The sequence below is a fragment of the Schistocerca gregaria genome, chromosome 2, assembly GCF_023897955.1.
Source record: "Schistocerca gregaria isolate iqSchGreg1 chromosome 2, iqSchGreg1.2, whole genome shotgun sequence".
Taxonomy (NCBI): Eukaryota; Metazoa; Arthropoda; class Insecta; order Orthoptera; family Acrididae; genus Schistocerca; species Schistocerca gregaria.
Genome location: NC_064921.1, coordinates 89,739,139 through 89,761,552, shown reverse-complemented (window position 1 = coordinate 89,761,552; position 22,414 = coordinate 89,739,139). Strand labels below are relative to the sequence as shown.

At 39.4% G+C, this 22,414-nt stretch overlaps 1 protein-coding gene across 2 annotated transcripts in view; it reads right to left on the bottom strand.

Annotated features, from left to right (window-relative positions):
• Positions 1-3,224: 3,224 nt before the first annotated feature.
• Positions 3,225-22,414, bottom strand: part of LOC126336392 (guanine nucleotide exchange protein smcr8b-like) — a 103,833-nt gene continuing 84,643 nt past the window's right edge. For both annotated transcript variants that reach the window (XM_050000067.1, XM_050000068.1), the window contains 4 exons: positions 17,078-17,351; positions 13,634-13,820; positions 13,443-13,551; positions 3,225-4,965 (listed from right to left, as the gene is read on the bottom strand). In XM_050000067.1, coding sequence (XP_049856024.1) covers positions 4,651-4,965; positions 13,443-13,551; positions 13,634-13,820; positions 17,078-17,351 — 885 coding nt within the window. In that variant the 3' untranslated portion in view covers positions 3,225-4,650. The remainder of the gene's footprint in view (positions 4,966-13,442; positions 13,552-13,633; positions 13,821-17,077; positions 17,352-22,414) is intronic.

The following is a 22,414-nucleotide window of genomic DNA, read 5'->3' as shown; positions in this document are numbered from 1 at the left end:
TGTCATTGATTACCATAATGATTTCCCACTGAGCTACCATACATGCTTCCTTGAACATTTCTCTGTACAGGAGACTGCAAAGTTTATGTCACTGTGGATATTTTACAAATCTAGACAGCAAGTAAATTGAGAGTTTTAGTTACCACAAATCTACAAAATGAAATTGCAAATAACTACAGGCAGAAGATGAGCTCAACTGACTTGGGGCCAGACAAGAAAATTCCATTTCCTCCTCACTCAGTTGAGATTGACCATTAACAGGCAGGTTGTATAGTTTGCAGCACTGCATTGTCACTGCACTCTTCCCAGTAATAAATCTGTGGGGTTTGCACATTTGCTCAAACAATCTGTTATACTTATGTATTATTCTCTGATGTCACCTGATCTGGTGTAAATTAGATGCAAACATTAAGAGGACTTCCTTGGAATATTTAAAATATATAGCCTAGAATTCTTAATTTGGAAAAAAAATACGGGAATGAGTCTGCTGATAGGTGTTTCCTAAGGTTTAGGGAGCGGATGAACTTTATCCTTTACAGACACAAATTTCTCACATAATGGTTTCAGCCTTTCAGTTTATTCATTTGACTAATAATAATCAAGAACATTATGAATGAGAGTCTCCAGCAGAGTTCCCACCAATGTGTGACGAGTGCCACTAACAGAAGACAGGCATCATCTTACTTGAGCGCTCGTTCAAACAAACAGAAGTTGCAGAAATACAAATGTCAAGTGAAGCCTTTTGAGCTTGAATTACATGCCAGCCAAAAGAATAAGTAACTGATTAGGCTGCAACTGGGAACTGTATCAGTTACTTAAAGTATCCAAACTGCATGTACATTCTCTAAGAAGAGGCTGACAATTTGAGGGACAGACGTAGTATCCGAATGTGGTTCAGTCAGCTGCTCACTTTTTCATTCTTTGTATAATATAGACCACAATCTGCAAACTCAGTCCTCCACACTGAGGTTCTTTGAGAGATTTTGTGAAGATCCAACATTCAAAGAGATTATGTTTAAAAATACAATAAGACTCAATGTGGTCAGTTCTGTGTATGGAGTTGTCTTGCCACATCTGTATTTATTGTTTTTTCTTTTTCCTCCCTAACCCTTCCTACACTAAACTGATTTTTTAAGTACAGAAATCAGAGAGTCAGATAAGTTTTAAATTTGTGTGTGCCAGATTTATTTAAGCTGTTCCTGTTGTAATGGGTGCTAAGCAGATGATAAACATTATTAATATTCATTTTTTACTTCCTTTCTGAATAAAATTACATTTATAAATTTAATTTTTATGGATTTATTCTTTTGCCTGTCTGATTCACTACTTCTAACACAATGGTCATTCATCACCAAGCTTCTCAAAAATATTCTTATATGTAGGTATTATTATGTCATGACTTTCGTCATACTAATAAATGTCCTTTCCTGAAGTTAATTATCCCATATGCCCTGGGAAACAAATAGATTTGTAATTATCTGCGGAACATATCTGTAGATCTGTTTGTGTCTTCTATATAAAAAAGTAATGATACACCGTAGCTATACATAGTCTTATTGAGTCTACTATACAGTAGAGGAAGACAGTTGATTAACAATAGCAAGTAAGAAACATTGTAGAAAACGTGCGACAGTTTGAAAGAAATATTTATTTTAGTCAAAGGAAGTTCATAACTGGTGCATAATCACTCCAACACTCCATGCATCTACTCACCATAATAAGTCTAAGTCTTTATTTCTCTGTTATTTTGAGTTTCAATATCAAAACCAGTGTGTGCCCCCCCCCCCCCCCCCTCCCCCCACACACACACACATGCAGACACGGTTGTGTTAATGAGAATACTACAATGTTTTACAGTGTACACACAGTTAATTAAACTGAAATAATTGGGAACCACAGTTCATACTGTAATTGAAGGTGGCCATAAATATGTTTTCCCCTTACACATCAATTACTTGAGTGTCAGCAGCAATGTGAAGCAAACTTCTAACACCTTACTTAAATTGAAAACTATAAAACTTGCTGATAGATTTAATCTGTGTTCCAGACCATACTTCATTAACCTCTTCCACTCCTTATCATTCTGCTACTTTTTGTGCACAATATTTGCCTTTCATTCCCCATTCAAGGGTGCTAACAACCACAAATACTCTTAATTTTTATTTTCTCTTATGTCCAACTAGACTCCTGTTTTTCTCTTTTTTTCTATTCTACCAGCCCATTTCATTCAATACTTTTCTGATATTTTTTAACTGCTTCCCTTCTTCCCCTTTCATGTTTGAATGCCAAATCATTCTGGCACCCTTCCATTTTCTGCCCCTACTGTGGCAAAGCCGCCATTAAAACTTTACAGGTTTAGTATCTGCCTCATCATCACATTCTTGGTATCAACTAATTATTTTTCAATTTACAATAAATCAATCAACAAATAAAATTTTCATTTCTAATAACCATTTGATCATCTGATCTATTCACAAAGGATTCTTGGTGTCCATGCATAAAAACTTGCTGTTAAACAAAACACTGATAAATATTTACGTCTACAACTTCAAGTGGTGAAGCCAAGCTTTTAAAGCAATGATCACAAACTAATGGAAAAATTATTCTGAAGTGAAATGTATACTGACATAATATATTTGGTTTAGCACTTTGAAGTTACAGCTTTGCAACCAGAAACATTAAGTTACATGTGGTCAGCACACCACTCTCCTGGCCGTATGCCAGTTTACGAGACCAGAGCTGCTATTTCTCAATCAAGTCACTCCTCAGTTTGCCTCACAAGGGCTGAGTGCACCCAGCTTGCCAATAGTGCTCAGCAGACCGGATGGTCACCAATCCAAATGATAGGCCAGCACGACAGCGCTTCAGTTCGGTGATCTGACAAGAACCAGTGTTACCACTGTGGCAAGGCTGTTGGTGAAGAGCCACCTATTAAAATTCAGTACATTTCATTTCTACTACTTATTCCCAGCCTGATATGTGAATCACTGTTTACAAAAGGCTAATAGTGTTGCACCCAGAACATTCAGGTACAGATATGTTTCAATGTTCAGAAATTTGTAAGGTACTTGTGAATGGATAGCACAAAAACAAATTACTATGAGATCTAAGAAAAACAATCACTGGTTACAAAGAAAAAGAATCTTCATGAAATTCTGAAAATTATGGACAATGTATGTACTAAAGTGTTACATCACACATCAATAATGTAATTTAGTGAAGTATAATGGTGCACACATTTTTAATTGTCAATGCAATGAGAAATATGATATCACAGTCAGCAAAAGGCAATATTAAGTACCATAAAGAATATAAGTACAAAGCAGTACCCTAGGAAAACATTTATTTCCTAGACTTTACCTTCTTTATGATAAACATACAACAGTTCATGTCTAAAATAATTATTTGCAAACAATATTGTTCCTTCAGAGTGTCAGTGGAAGACCACCGACAGATACAAGGAAGCCCTTTTGTACTCAGTAACGTATTATTTAGCACCTTAATTGGTTAATGAATGCAGTACTTATTTCTAGTGCTAACAATATATAATGAACAGTAATTCCTTAACAGTAATAAATGAAAAAATCAATTTAGTACACCAACTTTTTAACAATATTTTCCTTATCGCCTTCTGTTTCAATATAATTCTTAAAGACAACAGTTATTCATCAGACTTGGCTTCTGAAACATTAAAAATTTGTCATTCTGTTTGTACTTTTAATATTATAAAATGAATAATAAATATTGCACATATGACTTTTGTAACATGATTATAAATACATTAGGTTATGCTCTCAATTTTTCAAAGACATCATTGATACTGTGTGATGCAAACAATGTGTTTGGCTTGGTTGGTTTCACATTATTTCACACTCACACCTAACATCAAATCACATTAAAGTTAGATAAAATTTCATTTCACTGTCATTTTCTGGTTCTTGCTCATCTTTACAAACCGAACACTAATAATAGCTATGAGCTATGGCAATCCCATTTCTGACTTTCAGTAAAAATTTTTGTGAATTCATTATTTTCCCATTCTTTTATGTGATATCTCTGTATTACTTCCCATCCCAAAGGAATTGACATGCTTTGAAAGACAAAGAAAATCTCGAAATCAGTATTCCCAAAATGCTTTTATGTGTCAAGATTATTTTGCGTTAATCTTTACTTGAAAGAAACTGATCATGAAATACAATCAGCTATCACCTATGGAGAGATCACATAACAATGAAACCATTTAATGCACTTTTATGTCTTTGTTTTAACAGATCACATGGTTATTAATACTGCTAAAAGCTAATATTCAAGTACACATTTTTGATTCCAGCACTATTGCTTTTCTTAAATTTGCTTCACTAAAACGTGAAGCTGACAGTTAAAACAAAAATGAATAAACAGAGGCAGTGAGCACGCACGACTACCACATTACTCTAATACCCTGAGTCTCCTGTAAACCATGTTTACAGCTTGTGAAACTAAATGTAAAATATCAAAAAATATTATCACAGCTTGTCTTAAGATTTAATGATATGGTTATAACCACGGCAGTTTGTAAATTATTACACCGCTGCAATTGGGTAAATACAGCACACAATGGAAAATGCAGTATAAAGAAATGAAGACGGTTCAAGTTTTTCCTGTAATATTTCAAATTGTTTCCGAAATTCCAATCTTGAATAGATACTTAATAATTTCTGCATCACAGCCGTGGACCCCCATCTCTCTCAGAATATCACCTGGAGAGCGGTCAGCATTTCTTGAGTCACCAACAGGAGAGACAAATGACATTCTAAAAAGAAACAGCTTCTGAAGAATTTCGGCAGCAATGGACTGCAGGAAGAGGATCAATGTTTGGTCACTCTGAAAGAACTGTGGTGAAGTTTCTAAGGATGACAGAAATTGGCCTGAATATGCTGGTCCAAAGAGCTGTTCTTTTGTTATATCCAGTATTGTCACCATGTTCTGAAAATAAAGCAAGAAGACAATGAGAACTTTAAAATGTTAGTGGCAATTGGTTATTAATATTCACTTCAGTTTTTGACTCCACTCTTCGTTTCAATAAGCACAGTATTCAACTACACTAGGATTGATATTTTGTAAATTAAAACTGATAAAATCACATGATAAACACTAAGGATTTCAGGAGCAAAATTTTTATGTGACTTCTGCTACAATCTCTCGGTGGAGAGCTTAAAATCATAGGCCAATTAGCTGCATCCACAATTTTCACTTTGTAGTTGTGATTGAGGAAACTAAAATTGAAGTCTGCTTTAGATGAAAATTAATTAAAATTTCCCCCATTCACCTTTGTGTCTCCTCATCCTCACTACAGATGGGTCTCTCTTTTACTACTGCTGAACGACCTGCCCCTCCTTTTTAATCTTCTACAAACTATCCCTCGCTCCTTCCTGTCAAAGGAAGCTAGGTAGTGCGTCTCTTTTTCCTTTATACATTTGTATCAGTAGCACTACACATTTCAACAACTGCAGATAAGTATTGACGAGTATTTCTGTCATATAGTTTATTAGTTATCTCAGTTGGATTTCCCTCTGATACAAATAATTTAAACTACATCTTTCAATAGACGTGTGCTACTATCACATTCAGGAGACTCAGGAGTTACATGCTTATGTAGAGCACAGTTCACAGTGAAAAATACCCCAGCACTGGAGTCCTCAGTTTAGACAGAACAAGCCATGGCTGTTGTCCTGAAAATCAATAACAAACAAATTTTTAATCAACTGGCTGCCCAGATTTATCATAAATTAAATGTAACTGCTGTTAATCAAAATATCCACGGGTGTACTGCCGGTCTATAGTGTCCAACGGGCACAATATTTCGGCGATCAAACATGTCGCCATCATCAGGTGAACTGACGGACTGAGCTCCTGTGAACGCGCCGGCACGCAGATCCGTACGCTATGGCTGCTCAGGGGTAACTGGGTTCGGTCACGGCGGCGACCGATTTAAATACCCTCCGCCCGCGGCGCGCCCCCTCCGCCGTCCACGCCCCGCGCCACGGTAGCGCGGTGGAACAGATTGCGACGGCGTCTGAGATGACATCGGTGTGATGGCTCTGTCCGCCGTGGTCGTCACAACTATGCGTTTGCTCGATTTACTCTTGATTAACCCAATCGCTGGTTCCCAAGCCTTGCTAAGATTATAGCCACAGTAACGGTTTATGAGGTCGTCATTGGTGCGAATTTCGATGGCCCCTCTAACAACGCTGTCCCAGTATCTCGACGTCTGTACCAGAATCCTCGTACGGTCATACTCCATAGTGTGATTTTCTGACAAACAATGTTCAGCGACCGCCGACTTGCTCAGATACATCAGTCGAGTATGCCTCTGGTGTTCACGGCATCGATCCTCGACGGTACGCATCCTCTGACCAATATACGACTTGCCACATTGACACGGAACCTGGTACACGCCGGCCTTCCTCAAACCGAGGTCATCTTTGGCGCTCCCCACCAGTGCACGAGTTTTATTCGGAGGACAAAACACAGTTCCGACCCAGTGTTTCTTCAGAATGCGGGCGATTTTCCCCGAGAGTGCACCTGTGTATGGAATAAATGCAGTGCCTACCTCCTCCCTCGTGACTTCATCCATCTCAACAGGTTGTGATGCAGTGGTTGTGCAGAGAGCACGTTGGATCTCTCATTCTGAGTACCCATTTTTTCGAAATACAGTTCTCAGATGTTCCAATTCCTGGGGTAGACTCTCTGTGTCAGAGATAGTGCGTGACCTATGTACTAGAGTTTTAAGTACCCCATTCCTCTGTGAAGGGTGGTGGCAGCTGTCTGCGTGCAAATTCAGATCAGTGTGGGTTGTCTTTCGATACACCCCATGACCTAGGGTGCCGTCAGCCTTTCTCCTGACCAAGACGTCAAGGAAAGGTAATTTACCCTCCGTTTCAGTCTCCATAGTGAATTTGATGTTGGGGTGTATGGAGTTTAGATGTGTAAGGAAGTCAAGGAGTTTACCCATACCATGTGGCCAGATGACGAATGTGTCGTCCACGTAATGGAAAAAGTAAGTAGGTTTCCATTCGGATGACGACAGGGCTTCCTCCTCGAAGTTCTCCATGTACAAATTCGCTACCACCGGTGAGAGTGGGCTACCCACGGCGACTCCATCCGTTTGTTCATAGTATTCTCCATTAAAAAGAAAATACGTGGAAGTCAAGACATGCCTAAAAAGTTCAGTGGTATTCTCGTCAAACCTCTGACCAATCAACTCTAGCGACTCTCGCAGGGGTACCCTCGTAAACAAGGATACGACATCAAAACTGACCATGATATCTGACTCAACCAACCTGAAGCTATCAAGGCGTTTAACAAAATCCACGGAATTACGGATGTGATGAGGGCATTTACCCACATAAGGACTTAATATTCCTGTCAGGTATTTGGCCAACAAATATGTAGGTGCCCTGATGCTGCTGACAATGCGGCATAATGGTACCCCCTCTTTGTGAACCTTCGGGAGTCCATGTAGTCTAGGCGGTACCGGACCTTGGGGGTAACAATTTCTTAGCGTCACCCTCCGGTAAATCTGCGTCCTTGAGAAGAACCCTCGTCTTGTTCTCCACCTTCTTTGTAGGGTCAACACTGATCTTCCGGTAGGAATCGTCATTTCGCAGGCTCTGCATATTATCAGTGTAGTCCTTATGGGAGACAACTGTAGCATTGCCTTTGTCAGCCGGTAAGACAACAATTTCAGAGCGTTCCCTCAGATCACGAATGGCCGCCTAGACTATATGGACTCCTGAAGGTTCACAAAGAGGGGGTACCATTACGCTCCATTGTCAGCAACATCAGGACACCTACATATTTGTTGGCCAAGTACCTGACAGGAATATTAAGTCCTTATGTGGGTAAATGCCCTCATCACATCCGTAATTCTGTGGATTTTGTTAAACGCCTTGATAGCTTCAGGTTGGATGAGTCAGATTTCATGGTGAGTTTTAACATCGTTTCCTTGTTTACGATGGTACCCCTGTGAGAGTCGCTAGAGTTGATTGGTCAGAGGTTTGACGAGAATACCACTGAACTTTTTAGGCATGTCTTGACTTCCACGTATTTTCTTTTTAATGGAGAATACTACGAACAAACAGAAGGAGTCGCCATGGGTAGCCCACTCTCACCGGTGGTAGCGAATTTGTACATGGAGAACTTCGAGGAGGAAGCCCTGTCGTCATCCGAATGGAAACCTACTTGCTTTTTCCGTTACGTGGACAACACGTTCGTCACCTGGCCACATGGTATGGGTAAACTCCTTGACTTCCATACACATCTAAACTCCATACACCCCAACATCAAATTCACTATGGAGACTGAAATGAAGGGTAAAAATACCTTTCCTTGACGTCTTGGTCAGGAGAAGGGCTGACGGCACCCTAGGTCATGGGGTGTATCAAAAGACAACCCACACTGATCTGAATTTGCACGCAGACAGCTGCCACCACCCTTCACAGAGGAATGGGGTACTTAAAACTCTAGTACATAGGTCACGCACTATCTCTGACACAGAGAGTCTACCCCAGGAATTGGAACATCTGAGAACTGTATTTCGAAAAAATGGGTACTCAGAATGAGAGATCCAATGTGCTCTCTGCACAACCACTGCATCACAACCTGTTGAGATGGATGAAGTCACGAGGGAGGAGGTAGGCACTGCATTTATTCCATACACAGGTGCACTCTCGGGGAAAATCGCCCGCATTCTGAAGAAACACCAGGTCGGAACTGTGTTTTGTCCTCCGAATAAAACTCGTGCACTGGTGGGGAGCGCCAAAGATGACCTCGGTTTGAGGAAAGCCGGTGTGTACCAGATTCCGTGTCAATGTGGCAAGTCGTATATTGGTCAGAGGATGCGTACCGTCGAGGATCGATGCTGTGAACACCAGAGGCATACTCGACTGATGTATCTGAGCAAGTCGGCGGTCGCTGAACATTGTTTGTCGGAAAATCACGCTATGGAGTATGACCGTACGAGGATTCTGGTACAGACGTCGAGATACTGGGACAGCGTTGTTAGAGGGGCCATCGAAATTCGCACCAATGACGACCTCATAAACCGTTACTGTGGCTATAATCTTAGCAAGGCTTGGGAACCAGCGATTGGGTTAATCAAGAGTAAATCGAGCAAACGCATAGTTGTGACGACTACGACGGACAGAGCCATCACACCGACGTCATCTCAGACGCCGTCGCAATCTGTTCCACCGCGCTACCGTGGCGCGGGGCGTGGACGGCGGAGGGAGCGCGCCACAGGCGGAGGGTATTTAAATCAGCCGCCGCCGCATCTGAACCCAGTTCCCCCTGAGCAGCCATAGCGTACGGATCTCCGTGCCGGCGCGTTCACAGGAGCTCAGTCCGTCAGTTCACCTGATGATGGCGACATGTTTGATCGCCGAAATATTGTGCCCGTTGGACACTATAGACCAGCAGTACACCCGTGGATATTTTGATTATGAAATACGCCGGGAGAAACTCAAGAATCACATCTTAACTGCTGTTGTCCGTCTGTGCACTGAGGTTTGTAATGCAGTACTCGCCTTGGGGTTTCAGTCACCAACATATGCCGAATGTGTTGTTTCTATTCCTGCTTGGCCCGTGCAGCTTAATCTCACATATATTTCACAGCTAATTCTGTTAAGTATTGTTCCCAATTTTATCCTTTCTGCTGCAGAGATTAAAGAAACTTAATTTCTGGTGTTTTCAGTTCGCTAATATCTCTCTCTGTCAAAGCCCAACATTCTTCTCCTACAACAATGTGAGCCCAGCCATTACTTTGTAAAATTATATCTCAGTATCTGTCTTCAGATTCCTTTTTTGAGGTCTTACAATTTTTGTCTCACACATTCTCTGACAGCTATTTGTTTTATTTTTTATATCTCTAACTACTCAAAGGTCACATCAAAGCTGAAGCATTGGAAATGGGACACTTTCTCCAATGTTTTCCATAAATATATAGAACTGACTTACTTCATTTCACTCCAAGAAAAGTTACAATTTTAAATTTAGTTACTGAATTCATAAAATTATATGCAGAGCTTTTACACTGCACATCTGTCTTCAACTTCTTGAAAAACTACTTTATGAGCAGTGTAGAAAGCTCTTCACGTATAGTTGGATTCTTAGTTTTATTCCCAAATGAGCATTGTCTGCTTTCCAGGTTTAGTTTGGCTGGATCCCTCCCTTTTCTGTTAATGTCTTTCATCAATTTATACTCCATTTCTGGGCTTCATTGCATGTCATATACTTTTCTGCTTAGGAATGCATTCAATGACGACTTGTATGCTTGCTGACCATTTATGTTTGTTTCTTGATTCAATGTCTTACTGTTTTGTTTCTTTAGTTTTTAGTCAGTAATTAATTTCTGCATGTTTTATCCTTTTCGTGAACTGCTCTTTTATCACAGCTTCCATATTTTAAATCCTTTTTCCCTGTAGCATTACTTTCATACTTTACATTAATTTTGCCAATTTTACAAGTGGACCTTACTGGCTGCTGTCTTCAATTTCCTTCATATTTAAAGAACTTGCGGATCAGTACATAGACATCAGTTCCCTAAAGCAGTACAAAGCAATATTCAAAAACAAAAAACACTCCAAAAATTAACTTTCTAATCATGATATTGCTGGTTCAGTTCTTGTTATAGGTTGATTTTTTTATATTTTTATTTGACTTCAATATTGTTGGAAAAAAATGGAAAATGCATGTACCAGCTAAGTCTGCAGGTTACACTGATGTATTTGACCATGAACGACACCTGTGTTATGTCTTCAATATGTTGCAAGAGTCAGTCATGGTCAGAGCAGTGTTCCATGTAGTTGTGAGTGCATTATATCAGAGCTAAGTGAATTCGAACGTGGGAAACGTGTTGGTGCTCATATGGTGGATTCTTCCATAACCAAGGTACCAGAAGTATTTGGCATTCCAAGACGCATCATATCAAAAATTTATACCACAAACAGGAAAGGGGGAAAACATCATCTGTTAAGCCACAACATGGACGAAAGTGGGCTTTGAGTTATCTTGATATGAGGTCATTTAAGAGAATTGTGAGAAAAACTAAGAGGACAACAGTCACTGCAGAACTTAACATCACCCACACAAACCTTGTCAGCAGCAAAACAACACAAAGGGAGCTCCATTAGCTGGGAATCACAGAGCAAGCTAGAATTCCAAAACCACACATCAGTGATGCAAATGCCCATAACAGGAAAATGTTGTGCCAAAGCCACAAAACCTGAAACAATGGACAATTTCTGGCTGAGTTTACGTTGATGTATGCTGTCTCAAGTCTATGCTGCTGACTGCTTGCTATCAAGAGTTGAATATGGCGGGGGTTCTGTGATAAGCTGGGCAGTCATATTGTGGCCAGCTCTTATGACGATTATCATCTTGGTTCATGCAGCTGGCGTGAAGTTGTAAAATATATTTATTGTTTATATACAGGGTACAGACTAGAGGACACACAAACAAATCATTATGAAGAAAGAACTCAACATTTTATGTAGTTGAGTAAATATGCAATAGAAAGAGACGCTCTCCAAGATGTGATACTCATCATTTTACAAACAGCACTGAGTTGCATGGTGCATGTGTGACAATGACGGGGCACACTTACATGTTGGCAAACTACACAGTTCCACAGGTGATTCCTGATGTCATTTTCCAGCAGAATGATGCCACACCCCTCTACCATGCTGATGTTACCACGTTGCAACGTAAAATGTTTCCTGAGCACTTCACTGGAAGGTGTGGGCATACGGGGTCCTGTTGCCTGGAACCCCTCAGTCTCTTGATTTGACTCTGCTTTATTTCAGTGCATGCGTGTTTATCAAGGACATGTTTACGGAACAAGAGTTTGAGATCTGGTAGATTCGAGACAATTGATGTACACCAAGGTGTGTCATACTTATGAACGTGTGGCAAGAAGTGGGGTACTGTTTCGATATCTGTTGAGCTATGAATGGTGCCTACATTGAAATGCACCAACAAGCATAAAAAAGTTTGAGCTCCTGTGAACAACATCAGACAAATAAAGTTATAAACTATAATAGGTACTGAAATATAAACCTATGTTTTTGTGTACTTCTTGCCGGGGCACCCTGTACTACAAATCCTGTGCAACCAATAAATAATTAAACTAAATAAATATGTTTAGTAATATTATATTTATGTTTCTAATATCATGTTGGCATTTTTTGATAATCTCTAGAAATAAAAAAAGTACATTTTTCATTTTTGTACCAAATTTTAAGTTATTATGAATACTTGCTTTTTCAAGTGATTAATAACTAACAATGAATAAATGCTACTTTTATTAAAAATTATCATTCAATAATTGTTAATTAAAATCTCGATTTGATAATAAATACTGAATTCAAATAAAAGTTTAAAATCTGGTAAGTGTATTGAAATGTTTTGCACTTCACAATTGTCAGAAATCTTCAAAGTCAGTTTTTTATTTTTAGTGTTTTTGCTTCACGAAATCGATATTTGACTTTTAAGTCCTGTAAGTATGAAGATAATTGAAGATTCTATGTCCATAATGTCCCCTTGCTGGTATTGCATCTTGAACATTCCATAACTATTTAATTATATCTTTTTGATTAGTTGCCCATTTTCTCAAGTTCTTGCATCAGTTGGCATTGGTAAAGATACAGGACACCTTCTTGCAACAGGTGTACTTAAAGGCTATGTTTCTTTCTTCAACTATTTTAGTTTTTTTTTTTTTTCACTTTCACACATGTTGCTCTATTTGAATTTTAACTTAAAAATGATACTGATAAATGCCCAGATTTCTTACTCTGTAAACACGTATACCCACTACCCATGAAGCTTATTCCTTTTTTTCCCTGTAAGACAGGCTGTACAGTTATCTTAATAGCAATATTCAACACTATACAATCATAGCTTGACCCCCCCCCCCCCCCCTTCGTGTTGTTATCATTTATGTCTAGGCATGGCTGCAAAATTCAACATGCAAAGATATGAACAAAATCTGACTGCCAGGAGGACAGTTTGTGAAATAATGTGCACATTGTCTAACAACGATAAATTGGAAACCTACACAAACAGTAAATAATGAGAGGTTAATTACTGCACACAAGTATACTGCTAGATTCTAACCAATACATAAAACACAGTCACCATTTGAAAATAAAATAGATTTATTTACAATCTGAATAATGATAGTGATAGCCACGAACTCGCACAGTACCATGAGATGTTAAATACAAGTGTTAGATAAGGTCAAAACTCCAAGAGTCCAGGATTTCTAGTTATTCAATGTCTGATTTTGTCTTAATAGCAGAAGTTCTTCCACTGACATGTTTACACATACCTGAAGTTACAAATATTATGCAATATGTAATATTATTTATTTATGCTGAGCAATATTAATTATTAATAATGCATACCTTGTCTCTGGAGCTAATCATATCATGAACAGAAATGCGTTCTGGAACACAGACCCCAATCAGTTGATATGAATTGATATGTGATGAAACAAGTATTCCACGATGCCACCTATAAACAGCAATATTTTACTGTAGGAAAACACAATCATGTTGTAATTAAGGAGATGCAAGAAGCTTGAAAGACAAATTACCTAAGAATTCTGACTACCTCTTCAAATTTCACAGGAAATAATACTACCAGAGCATCTATTATCTTGTTCACCTTCTTCTCCATTGCTTCACTTCCAGCAAGGACAACTGTCCTCCCAATAAGAATAGAGTACAGTACATGATGGGCAGCCTTGGGAAAGCTCTTGAAGAATTTCAATAAATTTTTTCCTGCCAATAATAATTTTGTACTCAACTTATCATTATTAAACACATAAAAATGAACTGAGAAAAATCAAATCTGCAACTCTATAAATGAAATAGATATTTATTTGAACCTCCACTTCAAAATTTACAAGACTTTCACTAAAAATATCACTAAGTCCATAGAAAAAAACACTGGATTTCAAGTAGGTAAAGGAATAAGCTGGCTTTAGAAATGTATACAAAACAGTGAACCACTTGCACGACAAGAATGAAATTACACAATGAAGTAATGAGCATTAATTAGCATTTTGCCTGAGATTCACACATTTTGAGAATTCTTCTAACTTAGTTTCTACAAAATTTGTACTAAAACCCTCAGAAACAAGGAAGCAATGCAACATGCATTAGTGTGCTCAAGACTAGATGTGTAATTGCTGCAGACTCCACTAGACCTCTTCTGGATAGTGGGAAACTTAAAATCGAAAAAAGGTCAGGCGAGGAGATTACATATCTCTAAAACTATTTTCGATGTCGAAGAGGAGTTTTTCAGATCATTAAATCTAAAATGAAGGAAAGTATTGATGACACTGAATGCACTACCTCTAGTGAGAATACAATAAAGTATAATCAACACAATGGAAAGTAAACTGTACAAATTAATGAGGAAGTTCAGAACCAGTTGATGAGTTTTTGCATTAAGAGCAGACATATAGAACAACTACAGGATGGTCCACAAAACACTTATAGGACTGATGCGGGCAACTGGAGAACTGGAAATCACAGAAAATGCTGGAAATCAAGCTTTTGATTGCTGTCACATGTCTGTTAAGTGCATCTCTGACATGCTCTGTCCTGAGCAATGTGCTGTTCATTACATTTGACTGAGTGAGAGGAGTAGACATGTTTAGTGAGCTGTTGGATGCAACACAAAAAGGTGCTCACAACAAAGTGAAGAGTGTTCATTGTCAAATTTAACATGAAGCACAATTTCTGGAGAGCACATGCTGGAATGTTGGTACAAGAGTTTAAGATGGACAGTGTTTTGGTAAAACCTCCAGCAAAGTCTGTGGTGTAAAACTTAGCAGCAAAATGGCAGAAAACGGACTCTGTAGTGGATAAAAACTTATAACTATACAAAACGATTTTGAACACCGGAAAACATTGATCAAGTGACTCAGATCAGAATTATTTTGCCCTTACTAAAGACGGACAGCAAAAAAATGAACAAACAGATGAGTAAAAATGGCCTACAGTTATTCTGGTAAATGAAACAGTGTTTCAAAACAAAGATCCTGGATGTTTTGAAAAGGAAAGTTTACAATTAGAGTGTCTACTACTGAATTTTTACTTATGGAAGAGACACATGTACACATTTAACACGAAACCTTTTAACAAATTGAGGATTGATCAGCAAGCAATGGAAATATGAATTAATAAAAGAGACTGGAGAGGGAGGGGGGGGGGGGGGGGGGGCAGAGAACAGCCAGGAGAAGACAACATAATTATGACAGTGATGAAAATGAAATGGATTGTAGGCAGGCAACAAGATGGTTAAGAACCACATAACTTATTTGCTGGACTCCAAGAGATGAGAAAAGAAAAGGCAGTGATCCACTGGAAGGTGAACAGATTACATTAGAAAACAAAGGAGCAATGTGGATGTGTTCCACTGAAGACTGACTGACATGTCTACAAATAACATTCATACAGTAGTGAATATAAAATGACTGAGAATGTATCAAAATTTCAGCATACGCCAACATGTGTTTCTCGAGTGTTAAAGAAATTATTATACCTCCCTCTTCTTATATGCTATGTGAAAACATGAGATTGAACCTTGATACTGTTACTTAATGACTGACCTACATACCAGTCTCTCTTCTTAGTCTAACAGAAAATACAAGATGTAATACAACAGCATGAAATAGGATAGACTGCTACTCACCACAGGGCAGAGGCTATTTCCTGTAGTAAAATATTTGATGACAGCAACAGGTTTCAACATCAAGTTCAAAATTTACAGTAAGAACACAGCTCATTGCTACATTTTTCCCAGTATTTATCATAATCACAGATGCATCAAACACCACAAACTAAAGAAGGCTACTAGATTTATTCTGTACTTAATGTACACTCTAAAAAAGAATAAAAAAAGAAAAATGCACCACAAAGGAACTATTCAAATGGGATGAAAACCAGCAAATGTGATGTACATGTACAGACAACAAATAATTACAATTTCAGAAAAACTAGATGATTTATTCAAGGGAAAGAGCTCTACAAATTGAGCAAATCAATAACATACTCGTCCTCCTCTGTCCCTTATGCAAGCAGTTATTTGGCTTGGCATTGTTGGATGTCCTCCTCAGGAATATCACGCGAAATTCTGTCCAACTGACATGTCAGATGAAGCTGGTTGGAGAGCCCTGCCCATAATGCTCTGAATGTTCTCAACTGAGGAGAGATATGATTATCTTGTTGGCCAAGGTAGGATTTGGCAAGCATTAAGACAAGCAGTAGAAACTCTCACTATGTGCAGGTGACCATCATCTTGCTGAAATGTAAGCCGAGGATGGCTTGCCATGAAGGGCAACAAAATGGGGTGTAGAATATCGTTGACATACTACTGTTCTGTAAGGGTTCCATAGATGACAATGAAAGGGGTCTTGCTATTAAAAGAAATGGCTTTGCAGACCATCACTTCTGGTTGTCTGGCCATATGGTCCATGACTGTCAGTTCGGTATTCTGTCACTCTCAGCGATGCCTCCAGACATGTATGCACCCTGGAATCTCATTGACTAGAGTAGAATTGTCTGCAGTGATGAGTCCTGCCCAGAAATGAGCCCCGAGCATCAGTGCAGACGTGTCTGGAGACACCCCAGACAGCGATGAGATAGAAACTTGACTGTCACCTGCCATATTGTCTGACAAACAGGGGTGATTGTCTGGGGTCACATTTCTTTTCAAGTTGGACTCCTTTGGTTGTCATTTGTGGCATCCTTACAGCACAGCAGTGCAAACAAAAAGATACAGGCATTGAATTAAGGCTATATCAGCTACAGGGTGGCTACATTGTTTTTGAAATACAATTCTAGTAACTTCCCATGAGATAATAAACAAGTGGGTGCGTTATATCTGTGCAATTTTTTCCTGATGCCTCTTTAGTATAACTCATGTGGTAGAAATTAGAAATCCAGTCAAAATATTATTCTGTTTTTATACTGGCAGGCACAAAGACACTTACAGCATAAATATTTTGAGAAATTTTTAAACTTTTTACCTGGTAGTCCATTTGGTAGTTGGCTTCTGCTGCTGTCCCATACACAAAACGTGAATAATTTTTGCTGATCACTATCCAGATGCTGCAATGGTGATTCAGATTCTGCCCAGCTGTCTGGTTCAGAAACATCAACATAACTTTCACAACTTGGCTGACTACTTCCATTGCTTTCTGAATTGCTGCTACTACTGCTCCGCTGTTTTTTAATCACTATGTCACTGACCGATTCTGGGGCAGAATGGTAACTGCTGCTTCCTTCAGTTAGACTAACAACCTGAAAATAGAATACAAATGTAATGCAGATGCCAAATCCATGTACTTTTAACACTTTTCCAACACACACACACACACACACACACACACACACACACACACACACACACACACACAAGCGCATCTTAAACAAAAAAATAAAATTATGTTCATCACGAAACATCACAAAATATAAAAATGAAATGAAGCACATTCATATGTTTCTCTGTTCCTTTCATAATTTACAAATACAGATGAGTGGTAATGTAGAGTGCTTTGCTCAGATAAAATAAGTTATGCAATAATAATAATAATAATAATAATAATAATAATAAATAAAAATAAAAAGACCAGGAGTTTAGGGTCTTGAGAGGCTAAGAAGGTTTCCTGTAGATGACCGATAAACAGGCTGGAATATGAGCATGCTAAGCAGATGCCCATGGCTGTGCTGTGGAAATGTTATGTTACCTTCCCTTCAAAGGAAAATTAGTTGTGTATTAGGATAAAGTTAGTAAGGTATATGCGTAATGAAATAGTGGGTTTGGAGTCGGAATAATGTTGGGAGAGGTAGTGTTCAATAGCAGGAAAACCATGGGCATGAGGGATGTTGATGTATAGGGAAGTCGTGCCAATGGTGACAAATAGGAATCCAGGAGGTAAAGGGAGTGGGGATGGTGCAGAGTCAGTAAAGGAAGTGGTAGGTATCTCTGATGTGGGAGGTTAGATTTTGGGCAATTGGTTGGAGTTCCTGGTCACTGAGAGCCAAAATTCTTTTAGTGGGTGCACAATAACCAGCTCCAGTGGGATATCCAGGATTGTTGGGTTTTGAGTATTCTGGGGAGCATATAAAAGGTGGGTGTGCACGTTATCAAAGGGGTGAGGAGGGAAATGGATTCAGGGACGTGGTTCCGTGAAGTGCCTAAGGCTTTAAGAAGGGTTTGGAGGTTATTTGGACTTCCAGAATGGGATCTCTATGGCACAGTTTGGAGGTTGTGAAGTCTGACAATTGGCAGAGGCCTTCCACCAGCTAGATACTGTGATTCACAATGACAGATATGGAACATTTGTCTGCACAGGGTGACTATACTCAAACTTGGGGGAAAAAAAAGGACCCTGAGAATTCCAGGTGTGGGGAGGAAGATGGTGTCATAAAGAGCTCCTGATAAATTAATGATGAGTGGGGTGGGGAGATAATGACTTTCCTTTCCTCTCACTGAGGTGTACCAACCATAAGAAGCAGTAGTTTAACTGCAGTTTTTAAATACAGATAATTTATACGAAATAACATTCATAAGTCTAACACACTTTTAAGGATTAAATATTTTAAAATTTGTGATTTTTAAAACTCAATTAAAATTAAATTTCAATGCTAAGTTAAAAAAAAAAAAAAACAACAGTTTGCTCTGAGATTTTATCAAATTCCTGAAATTCTCTGAGACTCCCCCTATTTTTCCAGGTAAAATGTAATTCCCTGAGAATTCCATGTTTTCCAAAAAAAATTGCCACACTGCCACAGGTATAATGATTACATCAGGATCTGTTTTGAGACTGGGTATGGCTATAGTTTCTTCTGCTGAAGGGTTGGTGTTCTTAGGAAGGGATCTGAGGATGGATGGTGTGCCCAAGTTGGAGGTAAGGAATTCCTGGAAGCAGAGGTTGAAAATACCGCTTCAGTTGTAAATTTCTTTATTTTCACGTGACCGATTTTGGACTGTTATAAGCCCACCTTCTGGTGTTATACAGGAAATAGCAAAAGACGAGAGATAATTTTCATATGCTGCAACACACATAAAAAACAAAACAAAAAAAATCTAAAAAGTTTTAAAAACTTTTAAAAAACATTTTGAAACTGCTGGTCGGGCTAGGTGCTGTGAAACCTATGTCAATGCGAAAGTGGCACCAGACAGTACTACAGATGACTGCTTGGGTTGGGAAATATACAAATGATATCATGACACTTACGCTGTGCTGTGGTCCCTGAGAGCTGCATGTACCAGGAACAGTGTGCTGCCTACGAGTGCAGAACAGGGAGTAGCAGATGTGAATGAGACGGCAAATTGGTAAACCGGTGTGGCGAAAGTGCTGCCATCTATTGATGGAGAGAAGAATGTGGGGTCACAAGCCCGGCCGTTCACAATTTTAATTTAATGGTTTACATTTAAAATGAAGAAACAACAACAAAAAATACATAAAAAACTGGTCATGTGAAAATAAAGAAATTTACAACTGAAGTGGTATTTTCAACCTCTGCAATAACGCTCAGTTCCAGATGTTCTTCCAACAGGATTGTTTGAATACCTGGAAGATACTCAGGGTGTGTCAGATGGGAGTGGGGGAGGATCATAGCTGGATTGTGGTATGAAGTGGGAGAAGCAGGGTTCAATTTTGGGATTAGATTGGCTTTGGTTGGAGGGATTGGAGATTTTCTACACTGCGTGGCATAGGTAGACTGTTTATCATCACTTACCCTTGTGGGTACAGCAAACCTCACACAGTCCTATAAGTCTGCAATACATTGACTTCACAAAGTGAACAAAGCACCAGAAAGTCAGGGACATAGTCAAGTTGGCGCACAAAAACAACAGTTCCAAATCAGTAACCACGCGAGACTGGAAAACAAATGGAGTCAGCTTGGCTGTGCAATGCCATGACACGAATAGCTACAAAGTTCAGAAAGCAATGAACCGTGCCATAAACTCGGGCCACAGGTTCAGTGGCAAACAGTTACCACCAGGTAACGCTACATTATGTGCATATTTCACTGGCCCACATATGCAACTGACACACTAAACACTTTATTCTTTGGATGTCTACCAACATGGATGACGAGGAAGCACTGACTACTGAATACAGTGTCACCGGACTACCAGATGCACGAGAGCTCAGTAAATCAGATGGCGATCTTGACAGGGAGTAATCAGTTGATTGAAGAATACGGTGATAACCAGTACTACTAACAACATCGAAAAATCATTGAACAGTGCCTGTGCTGAGGCACTCACTTCATATGCCTTAGCAATTTTTAACACATCACTCAAAGCAGAATCTGAAGTTTCTAAGGCCTCTAGACTAACCTCACTATCTGGAGCCAGATGTATTATAACGTCTTGAATTAAAGAATTTACATAAGATGCATCACACTTTTGACAGTCAAAATCACACTTATGAGCTAAGCCTTGTAAATGAGCAGTCCAGACTGCATAGGATTGTTTACTTCATTTAACACACTGATTGAGCTTGAGTCTGGCTGCAATGAAGGGCATCTGATGACCATAGTATTCAGTCAGTGAACTACAAATGTCAGAAAACTTCAAACTGCTGTGGTCTGAGAATAGGCGTAGTTTTTGCATCACTTCATAAAATTTACAACTTGATGACACTAGCAGTGCACAACAGTGACCAGGATCATCAGTCTGACTTGCCTTGCAGTGCAATCTGAAACATCATAAATAGACCTCCCAACTGTCGCTTGCTTTATCAAAAGAAGTGAATGGTAGAGGGGGAAGTACAGGAACAGCAGCTGCCATCTGTTGGTGATTTTGAAGAAACTGTAACAGCATTCCGCGCTGTTGCTGCTGCTGCTGCTACAAATTGACAAACTCAGGATCCATGGTTCGCTAAACAAAACAGCACTGTGAGAAAGTTCCCTGTTCCCAGTTTGCTATCCTGCGTGGCATAGGTGAAGAGCTTATCATCACTTGCTCAGGTGGTTACACCAAACCACATGAAATGAACAAACATTCCTATAAGTATGCAACCGACTGAGTTCACAAAGTGAATGAAGCACTAACAAGTGTAGGACTTGATGAAGTAAGTGTAGTAATACAACAGTACCAAATCAGTAACCACTCAAAACTGGAAAACAAACTGAGTGAATGTGGCCGTGCAATGGTGTGATACAAACAACTACGAAGTACAGCAAGCATGAACTATGCTTCAAGCCTGAGCCACAATCTCAGTGACAAACAGTTGCCACTGAGTGGCACCATGTGACATGCACATCTCAGCAGTGGCTTCCCTTACGAAAGTGACCCGCAATGGCCACTAACAGCCCTTGTAACTTTGACATACCCATGTCCATGGTAGGTGAGAAATCTGAATCATTGTTGGATATGAAAGGTGGCAAAAATGTGTTTCCACTGCAGGGATCAGGAGAAGGAGAGCAGGTCTCTTATAAGTCCAACATGGTTAAATTTCAGTGTAGGGCTGAAGGTGAGGCTTTTGGATAAGACTGAAACTTCTGTAGGGCGAGGATTTTGGTGGAAAGGTGGAAAGGTTCACAACATTGTTCTAGGATTGTTTCAGCTCTGTATTTAGTGAAGTGTTGGTAGGAAGTTTTGGAGGACGTGGCAGTAGGAAGTTTAGGAGAATATGGCAGTAAGAAGTTTTGAGGGATGTGGCAAACTGAAGAGATCAGATAGACAGGGTCTGAGTTGACGAGGAGGGAGGCTGTGGTTGGGATGGATGTTGAACAGTTGTGCCCCACAGCGACATCACGATATCAGCAGGTTGGATAGCTTATGGAAACTGTGCCTGAAATGCTCTTAATGGCACTTAAGTGTAACAGACTCAATTTCAGAGATGTGTATAGCAGCAGTATCTTGCAGGGGGAATAGGGATGATTCTGGTATGTTTGTGCCATTCAGATGTGTTTTTGCAGAATCAGGTTTCTGAGGGAGAGGGACTAGCAGAATCTGAAAAGGTGAAGTTCACTGTGAAAGGAGGTGTGGGATCCAGAGAAAGGAATTTTTACAGTTAGGCTGTTGGGGGAGTAATCAATGGCTTAGGCAGCATTTGAGGAACAGGATGGGGGACTCAGCTTCATGCAGGGAAAGAGATATTTTATGAAATGGTGCAGGGATCCACTGTGGCAGTGATGGCATTGGGGAAACTGGAAATGACGTAGGAAATGAGCAAATAAAGGCTTTAGGTGGTTGTGAGGGCAGCTGGATAACAGAAAAGATGCATAAAAATATGTAGAGACATGCAAAATGTGCACAAATATGTAGACACATAAAATACGCACAGATATGTAAAAATATGCATAAATATATGAAAATATTCGCAAATATGTGAAGATAAATA